At 56.2% G+C, this 11,798-nt stretch overlaps 2 protein-coding genes across 14 annotated transcripts in view; one reads left to right on the forward strand and one right to left on the reverse strand.

The window, feature by feature from the left end:
- Positions 1-785, reverse strand: part of PPP1R12B (protein phosphatase 1 regulatory subunit 12B) — a 63,510-nt gene extending 62,725 nt beyond the window's left edge. For 6 of the 12 annotated variants that reach the window (XM_036354746.1, XM_036354744.1, XM_036354742.1 and 3 more), the window contains exon 1: positions 355-783. In XM_036354746.1, coding sequence (XP_036210639.1) covers positions 355-630 — 276 coding nt within the window. In that variant the 5' untranslated portion in view covers positions 631-783. Of the gene's footprint in view, positions 1-354 lie in introns of all 12 variants that reach the window. The other 6 variants (XR_004975017.1, XR_004975019.1, XR_004975018.1 and 3 more) reach the window with 2 other exon arrangements.
- A 2,726-nt stretch (positions 786-3,511) lies between these two features.
- On the forward strand, positions 3,512-8,729 carry UBE2T (ubiquitin conjugating enzyme E2 T). 2 transcript variants are annotated; one of them, XM_036355166.1, is made up of 8 exons: positions 3,512-3,566; positions 4,609-4,687; positions 5,515-5,673; positions 6,634-6,703; positions 7,342-7,447; positions 7,546-7,644; positions 7,751-7,831; positions 8,367-8,729. In XM_036355166.1, exons 3-8 carry the CDS (start codon positions 5,565-5,567, stop codon positions 8,487-8,489), a joined length of 588 nt encoding a protein of 195 aa, XP_036211059.1. In that variant the 5' UTR covers positions 3,512-3,566; positions 4,609-4,687; positions 5,515-5,564; the 3' UTR covers positions 8,490-8,729. The 2 variants fall into 2 exon arrangements, with proteins under 2 accessions (XP_036211059.1, XP_036211060.1); XM_036355167.1 differs by having other exon boundaries at positions 3,532-3,566; positions 5,444-5,673.
- The last annotated feature ends 3,069 nt before the right edge of the window (positions 8,730-11,798 follow it).

An 11,798-nucleotide genomic window follows, 5' to 3' on the forward strand; every position in this document is an offset into this window, starting at 1 on the left:
AATCGAACCCTGACTCCTGGTTCACAGGTGGACGCTCACCCCCGAGCCTCACCGGCCGGGCCAATATGGAGAGCTCGGTCCCACAGCTACGGGGGCTGGACTCTCTGCAGGGGACCGGACAGGGGACACTGACGGCCCAGAGTGCCCGGTCCCGGACGCTGGACCAGCCAGCGAAGAATCCCGGCCAGCCCTCCCCGTCCAAGTCTCCAGTAACCATGACAACCGAGGAGGTGGAGGGAAATCCAAACCCTGGCCCGGCGGGAGCCTGCTCCTCCGGGCGGAGGCCTGGCTCCAGGGGTGGCCGCCCGGACGGACGTGGCCCGGGACCCGCAGCTCCGCAGCCCCGCGCGGTACCTGGTGCAGGGCGGTCAGGCCGTCCACGTTGGCCGTGTTGATGTCGGCGCCGCGGGCCAGGAGCCTCTTCACCTCGTCGGTGTCCCCGCTCGAGCAGGCGGCCAGGAAGACCGCGCCGTCCTCGAAGCGGACGCGGGGGGCCCCGCGGCGGGTGCGCGGCTGCCGCTCGGCGGGCTCCTGCTCGGTCTCCGAGCCCCGCCAGCGCCGCAGCTGCTCCGCCCGCCGCACGCGCGCCGACTCGGCCCGCTTCCCGCCCAGGTGCCCCAGCTCGGCCATCGCTCGGGCCGGCGGCCGCGGCCGCACTGCCGCACGGGATAGCCGCGGCTCGGGTGGCCGCCGCCGCCTCCCCCGGAGCGCGTCAGCCGGGAGCGGGAGGCGGAGACCCGCGCGCCGCCATCTTTACTCAGCCGCCGCTGGCACCGCCCGCGCGCGTCCTCGGCTTCAGCACGCAGGCGCGCCGGCCCCGCAGGGCATCACGGGACTTGTAGTCGAAAACCGGCCCCCAAGGGCGCCCTGCGGCCTTCAGGGAACTACAAATCCCTGGATGCATCAGGAAAGGGGCAAGAATCCGAGGCTCCCTGCTTCGCGGCCGGACCCCGTGGGGTCACCTTTGCCCCAAAGCTGGAAGTGACTCCCGGACCCGAGGCTGGCTCTTGGGGCATTTTGGGAGTCGTAGTTTATTCTTGTTTTGACCACCAACTAATCTTGGCACCCTAATGATCACATCAGCCCTTTCAAGTGGAAAAGAGGCAGTAATTATCCTATTTTCTACTGGGGAAAACTAGACAAAGCTGGTTCTGAATCTAGAGTTTTATTCACATCGTAACATAGAATACGTTAACCTGTATTAATCACGGTGTCAATGTGCATGGGGGGGAGGAGCAGGCACACACATACAGTATTGCATGTTTTACACAAACACCTTGAACATGAAAAGATCCTGGAAAGGATGCGTCCAGGTAGTGGGAAGGGCATCAGCTTTAAATCCACATGAATCCTCAGCCCTAGACAAGTTCGTTGACTTCTCCGAGTCCGTGTCCTTTTTTTGTAGAGTAGGAATAATAATGCCTCACTGTACCCAGGTGGATCAAATGAGATAATGTATGGAAGGACACCTAATACTGCTCCTGGTATATATCAGCTCCCAATAAATATTAAGGTCCCTTGGTTCTCCCTCCTCTTCCTCTACCCTTTTTAGGAATCTTAAAGTCGTAGGAAACAGAATGGATATCTTGTCCACAATTCCCGCCCCACCCACCCATCCACCCACCCACCCAAAGCTACAAAAAAGATATAGTGGAGCATACTACTAAACCCCTAAGGCAGCAAGTTGGACATTTTCATATTCACAGTGAACTTGGTTATAAAACCTGTCAGATTGATTTAATAACCATACCCCCCCCCCAACGCCTTAGTCTTGAAGAAAATTAGTTAAATGTGTTACCCATAAAGAAAGAGAACATATGCAATGACTCGGTTCTTCAAACTTTTCAGTATGTTTGAAAATTTTCATTTTACTAGGTGTACCGGTTAATAATGCGGATTCTTCTCAATAGATGGGAGTCACACGTATGTTGTTACATATGCGACTTGATCTGTCCGCTGTTTTGTTGTATTGACAAGCTTCAAAACTCCATGTCAAATTTTCTGAAGCTGTTAACACCGTAGATATTTTTACGCTTAAAAAATGGCGAATTCCGTGCCAAAAAAAAAAAAAAAAAAAAAAGCATTTGCGGATTGGCCCCTTACCGGTTTATAATGGGGATTTTGCAATCCAAGAAAACAGGATAATTCCAAGAGAAACATCAAAGGTGCTTTACTAGTAAAAGCAATGACAGCTGTACGCCGTTTACGCAATCTCTCAGCCTGCCTCTCTTTCCACCAGTGAACACACTTCCCTCTGCTGGTCACATGGACACTGTACATGTAACCCGTGGGGTTCTTTTATTATTATTATTTTTAAATCCAATCCTTTGGTGGATTGCCAAAACTACAGGTATTTGCTCGCTTTCTCACGCCATCCCTCCTCCCTCCTCTCCACGGGACTCAACACAGTTCCTGCGTTTTCTGAGACATTTTTAAAAATATATTTTATTGATTTTTTTTAGAGAGAGAGGGAGAGGGATAGTTAGAAACATGGATCAGCTGCCTCCTGCACGCCCCCTACTGGGGATGTGCCCACAACCAAGTACATGCCCTTGATGAATCGAACCTGGGACCCTTCAGTCCGCAGGCCGACGCTCTATCCACTGAGCCACACCAGTTAGTGCCTAAGAGACGTTTTTTAAAGACACGTTTCAAGAGAACAGACCCAGAAAGAAATCCATTCCGGTTTCGAAGACAGAGCTGCCACTGAGGTCCGATTGCAGTTGGGGTAGGAGGAAAACAGAAGACACAGGTGGGTGGAAGCAGAACATACCTGCAGTCACATAAGCAGCCGACACTCCGGAATGATGGACCCCAAGTGCAGAACGCCTCCACCTAACGGAAGGCAGCCCGAACCAGGCTCCTCGCGATGGTCATTCACAGGCCACATTTGCCGATTCGTTCCTACGACCAGTGAGAGGGTCCCGGGGGCGGGGGCGGGGCGAGAGCACATGCCATGGGGTTCCCATACCCCAGTCCTCGGGGGGTCCACCAGGTGCCAGCCTTCGCCCGGCGGCTTAGCGGTCCACAGGTGCTCCCGGCTCGGGACCCAAGCGTCGGAGCTGGAAGTCAGTGCGGAGTCCGGTCCCGATTTCCGCCGGTTCGGTTCCGAGGTCTACCAGTCGGAACGATCGCAGGGCTCAGTCCGCATCCTCGACGTCCACCCGCGCGGTCTTGGACGCGCCCTCCGTGTCCCGGGAAGGACCGCGGCCGCCCCGCTGCACATCGAGGCTGCCCGCTCCCCTCCCTGTCCCTCCGAGGGCTGCCATCCAGGTCTGTCTCCATTCGGACCACCCGGCCGGCCCGGTAACCCGCCGGGTAGCCATAGCCGTAGCGGCCTCCCCGCCGGACGCCGGCTCCCAGCAGCCCCGCGCTCCACCTGAACCTGCAGTCTCGCGCGCTGCCAGTTGAACCCGCGGGCTCAGCGCGCGGACCAATGGGCGGCTGCGCTCGTCTCCCCGCCTTGCTGCGGGCCAATCGCGACCCGCGCCGGGCGGGAGGCGGGGCGACGCCCACCTTTGAGCGGCGCATGCGCGGTGGCGGCGGACCGGCTGGCTGGTGCGCGGGTAGGTGGTCCTCGCGCGAAGGCGAGGGGCTGGGGTCGGGTCGCGGGGGGCGGGGAGGGCCGGTGGCTCTGGGGGCGCCCTGCTCCTGCGTGACGTGGGGGTTCTCTCCAGGGAGGGGCCCTCGGAGTCGGGGCGGCCGGCCTGCGGGGAGGCGGGGCGGTCGGGCGGACGGCTGCGCTGGCTCGGGCCCCGCGCACCTGGGGGCTGCGCTGCGGGCCGAGAAGCCACTGAACTAGGCGGGGACCCGCCCGGGACAGCCCGTCGGAGCCCCAGGCCGCGCGGGCGGGGGGCGTGGCGGCGGGGCCGGGGTTGACTCCCGCCTGTGCAGCGCGTCCCGGTGTCATACACCCGCGCTTGATTTATTTGTTTATTATTTTTTAAAAAAATATATTTATTGATTGATTTCAGAGAGGAAGGAAGAGGGAGAGAGAGATAGAAACACCAATCATAAGAGAATCAATAAAATGGACACATATGTAATACCCTTTGTAATATTTTAAGCAATAAATAAAAAAAATTAAAAAAAACAAAACATAAGAGAATCATTGATTGGCTGCCTCCTGCACGCCCCCTACTGGGGATGGACCCCGCAACCCAGGCATGTGCCCTTGGCCGGAATCGAACCCGGGACCCTTCAGTCCGCAGGCCGACGCTCTATCCACTGAGCCAAACTGGCTAGGGCTATTTGTTTATTTTTAAAATATGTTTTTATTATTGATTTCAGAGGCGAAAGGAGAGTAAGAGAGAGAAACATCAATGATGAGAGATCATGGATTGGCTGCCTCCTGCACGCCCCCTACTGGGGGATCGAGTGCAGCGGGGGGCATGTGCCCTGACCTCCCGGTTCCTAGGCCGATGCTCCACCACTGAGCCGCCCCAGCTGGGCTCTCGGAGGTCTTTGAATCTTCATATTTACTGCAGCATTTAATTTTCGTCGTAAAATGCTGCAAAATGCAATTTGGAGATGTGCCTCGGGTCCCTCTTGATGCTACAGAAATGCAAGATCCGTTAAAGTAAACCTATATTTTTGTTTATTCTGCAGCCGACGAGTTTGGATTGTTCCTGTCGGCTGTTACGAGTGATGCTGCTGTGAACGTCCGCGTACCGGTGTTTGTGTGCACGTATGTTTTCCACTCTCTTGAGTGTGAACCCGGGTGTGGAGTCGAGGGCCGTAAGGCAGTCGATGTTACGTAAACGCCGGGAGGGCTCCCGTGTCCCTCCTCCTCCCCCACACTCAGATGTCATCTCAGCGGTTGTGAAGGGCGTCACTGTGGCTTCCATCGGCACGTCCGAGGGACTCAGGGTGCCGGGCATCTTTTCATAGACTGTCAGCTTCTAATCCACTTTGTAGCGGACGTGGTAGCCGGATAGAAGGGAAGAGAGGGATTAGAAGGGAAGGAATAAACCGATTACTTGTGACTTGGCTCTGGGAGTTGCCAACCCCCCACACACACCCCCAAAGTAGATGCATTATTAGCATCGTTCCGGTTCGGGTTAGAAATCAGTATATTCACATGCACCTCAGAGCTTTAAGCATCAGCTTATCAACGCCTCTGAGTGGTGACTCCGTGTCGCTGTCCTTGCTCCGCCCACCGCTAATATGTGTCGGTCCCCGTGTGTGCCAGGCGTGCTGAGGGCGCAGGGGCAGCCCGAGGAGACCCAGGCTCTGCCCTGTGGGCGTGTAATTTGCCCGTGGAGACACGTTCACTTAAGCATCTAGTGTTCTTGCTGTTTGCAGGTAGGACTTCTCGCATCTTCCGTATGTGATTTATAAAATTTGTTTGCCTGACTCGATAACGAAAAGGAAATGGAAAAAACACTCAGACTCCCATCTGGGAACAGGAGTCCATACGAGGGATTGGTTTGTCCTTCCCTAGATTGAAACCATGTGCTGGAAACCCCAGTCACCGTTCCGACTGCGCAGTGTTGCTGTTTTTCTCCTCGCCAGCCTTCCACGTGGCGGAGTGAGCGGAACAGGGCTCCCGGGACGAGGGGACCATGCAGAGGGCTTCCCGGCTGAAGAGAGAGCTGAGCCTGTTGGCCACTGAGCCACCTCCCGGCATCACCTGCTGGCAAGACGCGGACCAGATGGGTGACCTGCGAGCGCGTAGGTGTCCCGTCGTCGGGAGGTGGCCCCTGACCCTGTTGCAGGCCGTGCTGAAATGCGAACATTTTCCCTTCTCACGTGGGGTAGTCTCGATGTCAAAGCGCCCACCATCTTCCTCCCCTAACTCGTTTACATTAAGCAAAGGTTTGCTGGACATTTCTCCTTTGCCCTTTATTCTACCCTTTGCTGGTTTGTAGCCAAGATCTGGGCATCCGCTCTGAAGCAGTGTTTAGACCAGCTGTGGGCAAACTACCGGATCCGGCCCGTTTGAAATGAATAAAACTAAAAAAAAAAAAAGACCGTACCCTTTTATGTAATGATGTTTACTTTGAATTTATATTAGTTCACACAAACACTCCATCCATGCTTTTGTTCCGGCCCTCCGGTCCAGTTTAAGAACCCATTGTGGCTCTCGAGTCAAAAAGTTTGCCCACCCCTGGTTTAGACCAAAGATCAGCATCTCAAATACCTGTGAGGCCAGACAGAAACGATTAGAATCCTCAGTCCACACAAGGCCAGTCTGCAGGTCATATTGGATCTGTGCCCAGCATTTTCCACTTTTAATTTTTTTTTTTAATTTAACCCTTACCCAAGGATATGTTTATTGATTTTTAGAGAGAGGAAGGGAGAGAGAGAGAAACAATGATCGGTTGCCTCCTGTGTGCCCCTGACCAGCAACTGAGGTATGTGCCCTGAGCGGGAATTGAACCCACAACCTTTTGCTGCACAGGACAACCCACTAGGCCACCCGGCTGGGGCTTCCGCCTTTTGATCTTCTGTGTCTCCTTAGTGTGACACTTTTGGGGTCCGTGGTGGATTGTGTGCGGAGACGTTAAAGCCCAGAGAGACTTCCAGTCCTCGACCCAGGTCCTCGCGACGGCCGCAGGCTTCACAGGTCCACGTGGGCAGTGATTCAGATCATCCGATTGCCTCTGAACGGTCTTTCCTTTTCCTTTTAAGAAATAATAGGTGGGGCCAACACACCTTATGAAAAAGGAGTATTCACGCTGGAAGTGACCATTCCTGAGAGGTCAGTGTGGGTCAGACCCTAAACCACCAGGGTAGAGCCCAGCGACTGGGAGGCAGAGCCGCGCAGTGGGATTTTAATCCTCGTCTAACCGTGACTTTGTGTGAAGGACTTAGAGCAGTGGTTCTCAACCTTCCTCATGCCGCGACCCTTTCATACAGCTCCTCATGTTGTGGGGACCCCCAACCATAAAGTTATTATCGTGGCTACTTCATCACTGTAATGTTGCTACTGTGATGAATCGTCATGTAAATATCTGATAGGCAGGATGTATTTTCATGGTTACAAATTGAACATCATGAAAGCATAGTGATGAATCACAAAAACAATACGTAATGATATATGTGTTTTCCGATGGTCTTAGGCGACCCCTGCAAAAGGGTCGTTCGACCCCCAAAGGGGTCGCGACCCACAGGTTGAGAACCGCTGACTTCGAGGGTGAAGTGGCTGATCCAGGTGGAGGGTAGATGAGTGTCTATATGCTGTCATTTCTCCTCGCTATTGTTTGTAAATTTCCATAATAAAAAAGTGGGGGGAGGAAAGGTTTGCCTCTCGAAGGCTGTCTTCCCCAGGGGTCACCAGGAAGCTGTTGGTACGAGGCAGCATCTTAATAAACTCTCTGTTGTCCGTCGCTGTCACAGGTACCCATTTGAGCCCCCTCAGATCCGGTTTCTGACTCCAATCTATCACCCAAACATCGACTCCGCCGGGAGGATCTGCCTGGATGTCCTCAAGTTGCCGCCCAAGGTGAGCGGAGGGGGCGGGCGGGCTGCGGGGCTGTGGCTCCAGGCAGGTGCCTCCGTCTCCCGCTCGGGGTCACGAAGCCGCCGCGTCTGTGTACGCAGGGCGCCTGGCGGCCCTCCCTCAGCATCGCCACCGTGCTGGCCTCCATCCAGCTGCTCATGGCAGAGCCCAACCCGGACGACCCGCTCATGGCCGACATCGTAAGTGTCCTCGTCTCCTCTCTGGACCCCGGGCCCCGTCGGCGAGGCGGCTGAGCCCTGACGGGGGTCCTTTTTCCCTCCACTCACTCCTCCCTCTGGTTCTCAGTCCTCAGAGTTCAAATACAACAAGCCCGTCTTCCTCAGCAACGCCAGGCGGTGGACAGAGCAGCACGCGAGACAGCAGCAGGTGTGTTTGCGCGGCCTGGTGCTCTGCCGCCGTCGGCCCATCACGAGGGTCTGCAGTAGGCGCGTGTGGATGTGCCTTCACCACATCTGTACGGGGCGCGCTCTAGGCCAGTGTGGGCGTCTTCTCCGCCTGCAGACTTCTGACTAATGACTCAGCAAAAGGTTTCTCCTAACGGTGGTCGCCCACTGAGGTCCCTAGAGGGCGGGCAGCCGCGGGGTCACTCACATTCTGGGCGGCAGCACAGATGGACGAGAGCGGACTCCGACTCTTTTCCCTAAGATTTCGTTTTGTTTTGTTTTGTTTTTTAATACACGTTATTGATTTTTACAGAGAGGAAGGGAGAGGGATAGAGTTAGAAACGCCGATGAGAGAGACATCCATCAGCTGCCTCCTGCACACTCCCTACTGGGGATGTGCCCGCAGCCAAGGAAGATGCCGGTGGAGGGAGTAGCATGTGCAGGAGGCAGCAAGGAGGCACTTGGGGGTGACACCGCAGGGCTCGGTGCTGGCGTGAGCCTCGGGTTTTCCTCCGTAGGGTGACGAGGAGGTGCCTGGGAACCCGCCTGCGGCCGGCGATGCAGGAGCACACGGCACAGCACCGAAAAGGAAGGCGGAGCCGCCGGGAGGCCCGGGCAAGAGGTTCTGCGATGGCGTCTAGGGCTCGGTCCCAGTCCCTCCCGGTCACTGCTCTCTGTCAGGGTGGCCCAGCTCGCCCGCCTGTCTCCCGTGTTCTCGGTGTATGTGACGGCGCAACCGTTTCTGCCTCTCATAAAACAGACCCTGTGTATTTATATTTCCTGCCCTACACAGATCCCCTAAGTGGAGTTTGTTTTATTCCGCTTGTGCCTATGTATTTAGAAACCTTTGAAACCTGAAGAATAAATAACCGTTCAGCGTGGAGCGTGTTTATCCTGGTTGTGGCCCCGGGGATGTTAGATGAGTGAGGGTGTTACACTGGCCGGGTGTGTTGTCCTTTGTTTTGCCAGCTCGCCCACACCCCAGGGGCCCAGGATGGTTGGCGTAGAGGTACAGGAGCCACTACAGACAGGTCCACGGCCTTCAGGGGTTCTGGGGTTCAGAAGTCTTGACACAACGTGGGAGTAAGGTGGCATGCGCTTTTGTTAATTTTTGCAGCTTTCACTTTTTGTGAACGACACAGCCGGTCAGAATCGCTGTGGTGAAACCATTTGTTCCACAGATATTTATTGGACACCTACTCTGTGCCAAGTTCTATGCTAGTGTTTTAGAAGACAATGGTGAGGCCCTGGCCGGTTTGGCTCAGTGGATAGCGCGTTGGACTGCGGACCAAAGGGTCCCGGGTCAATTCCGGTCAAGGGCACATGCCCCAGTTGTGGGCTTGGTCCCCAGTAGGGGGCAGGCAGGAGGCAGCCGACCACTGATTGTCTCATTGATGTTTCTATCCCTCCCTCACCCATCCTCTCTGAGATCAATAAAAATATATTACAAATAAAACCTGACCCTGTGCTGTACAATAATGAATAGATAGTGTACTACATTTCAACCAACCCCGTAAAGACACAGCACAAATAACTTTCTGAAAATGCTCCAAATATTTTAAAGAAAAATAATAGAATGGTGAAATCAGACATGGGTTGATTGAACAATCATACAGATGGTGGGATTTTCACAATCCCTTTCTGTCCCTCGCTCCATTTCCAGGCGAGTCCTGCTCCGAACAGCTGGGTGCCAAAGCCGCGTCCCCTCCCAGGACGGGAGAGCCCACATGGACGCGTCCCCATTGCTCCGTCGGGCGACAGAGGGAGCAGACAGGACAGGGACGGCCTCTCACTGTGCTGGGTCCCTGGGACAGGCGAGCTGAGCGACCCCGACCCTATTGGAAGAGGAGCGATGGGGCCGTGACGGATCCTGTAAACACTGCACATTCCAAGCTCCCTCCCCTGCGCCCCCTCCCCCCCTCCCGGCCGCTCCCCAAAAGCATCTAAACCAGATCAGCCTTTACCACCCACCGCGTGGGCAGCCTCAGAGCTGAGGCCGGGGCGGGCGATTTGTCCTCCGGCCACAGCGGGAATGCAACGCGTACAAATAAAGCTCCTCTTCCAGCCCGTGTGGGGCAGCCTGGGGGAGGCCAGGGCGGGAGGAGACCCGGCTGTGGCTTCAGAACCTGCTCCCCGGGCAGGCTGCCGTGAGCCCGGGGGAGGCTGGGGTGATGGGCCCAGAGCCGCTGTGCCCAGTAACAACACACTGCACTTGGACCTCACTTCTCAGGAAGTCGCCTCCGGCTCCCCCCGCCCCCCCCGCGAGCTCCCACGCCACTCTCTCCAACTCTCAGGGTCTATCGGGGGTGACAGGTGACTCTTCCTCCCATACTCGCATCCTCAACCAGGACCTCACAACTCCACCTCGAATATGTCCCGCGGCCCAGACCGTGGTTGAGCCTCAACCTATGAACCAGGAGGTCACGGTGTGATTCCCCGTCAAGGGCACAGGCCCGGGTTTCAGGCTCCATCCCCAGTAGGGGGCGTGCAGAAGACAGCCGATCAATGATGCTCTCTCATCATGGATGTTTCTCTCTCTCTCCCTCTTCCTTCCTCTCTGAAATCAATAAAAAAAATACATATATAAAAAGAGAAAGGCTCTAACTGGTGTGGCTCAGTGGATAGAGCGTCGGCCTGCGGACTGAAGGGTCCCAGGTTCGATTCTGGTCAAGGGCATGTACCTGGGTTGTGGGCACATCCCCGTAGGGGGTGTGCAGGAGGCGGCTGATCGATGTTTCTCTCATTGACGTTTCTAACTCTCTGTCCCTCTCCCTTCCTTTCTGTAAAAAATCAATTAAAAAAAAATTTTTTTTAAGAGAAAGGACGTGCGCACGGGGCATGGGAGGGGAGCAGGGATGGTGTGGGGGGGTCACAGGGAGTTGGTTGAGACAGAAGCTGGTGCTCTGTGTTACCTGCACCTCCTGGCCAGGTGTCCCCATTAGGCTGGGAAACAGAATCCTTAAGGGTGTACAGTGGGGCCTTGACTTACGAGTTTAATTCCGGAGACTGAGCTCGTTAAGGAGCGCGTTACCTCAAATTACTCTGTCAACTCAATGCAAAAAATCCACGGAGAGACAGCTGGTATCTCAAAAAACTCGTTAGTTGGGACACTCATAAGTCAAGGCCCCATTGTATTTAGAAATGTTAATGTCATAATTATCCCCCCCGCCCTCCTCCGGAAAGAAACGAATTGAGCACCTACTGTGGAGGCCCTGGGAAAGGGCCGTGGATATAGGAGTGAGACAGGCCAGGTGGGCCTTTCCCGCCGCGCCCACGCACAGCCCCTCTCCCCGGGCAGCCCTGTCCCGCCCACGCTGGCCCTGCAGGGACACAGAGTTCAGTCCCACTGAGTCCAGTTGACCAGGAGAGGACCTGGCCCGAGAGGGGTCGACCTCAGCTGACCGCGGACTTCTGGTTGGCCTAGGGTGGGTGGAGAAGGAAGCCGCGGGTGAGGGGTCACTCAGTCTCCTGGGACACACCCAGAGGAACCCAGGCCAGGACAGGAGGACCAGGAGTGGCTGGAGGATCCCGAGACACTGGGAGGAGCTGGGGGGAGGGAAGGAGGAGAGGGAGACCCAGCTCGAGTGCTATCCGCTCAGCAGCCGTTGTGAATAAACCCAGACAGCGCCAACAGGGGCAAGGGGCCGAGCAAAGGCCGACTTACTTACAACGGTGGCTCTCTGCATTGCAGGGTCACTCACCCCAACTGCACCCCAGGACCCGGGTCGCCAGGGGGGAGCTGTGGGGGTCTCAGCCTCCCAGGACTCTCTTGTCTCCGGCTCAGGCCTGGGCGCTCCTCCTCCTGGGAGACCCGCCCTCCGGCCTCCAGAGCACCTGACGGGAATGCGCCTACAGGGGCTGCAGGTGGAGGGACCGGTCTGGGCTTCAGGTCACGGCTGCCACCTGGGCTGACCCAGGTGCCCGGGGAGGGACGCACAGGGACACCCACG

Source organism: Myotis myotis, unplaced genomic scaffold (assembly GCF_014108235.1).
Source record: "Myotis myotis isolate mMyoMyo1 unplaced genomic scaffold, mMyoMyo1.p scaffold_m19_p_21, whole genome shotgun sequence".
In the NCBI taxonomy this organism is placed as follows: domain Eukaryota; kingdom Metazoa; phylum Chordata; class Mammalia; order Chiroptera; family Vespertilionidae; genus Myotis; species Myotis myotis.

Bases quoted from the DNA above. Each gene is read 5' to 3' on its own strand.
- UBE2T (XM_036355166.1), top strand. From the start codon at position 5,565: ATGCAGAGGGCTTCCCGGCTGAAGAGAGAGCTGAGCCTGTTGGCCACT. The intron at 5,674-6,633 runs GTAGGTGTCCCG...TTTCCTTTTAAG, and splicing joins GATGGGTGACCTGCGAGCGC to AAATAATAGGTGGGGCCAAC. The intron at 7,832-8,366 runs GTGTGTTTGCGC...TTTCCTCCGTAG, and splicing joins AGCACGCGAGACAGCAGCAG to GGTGACGAGGAGGTGCCTGG.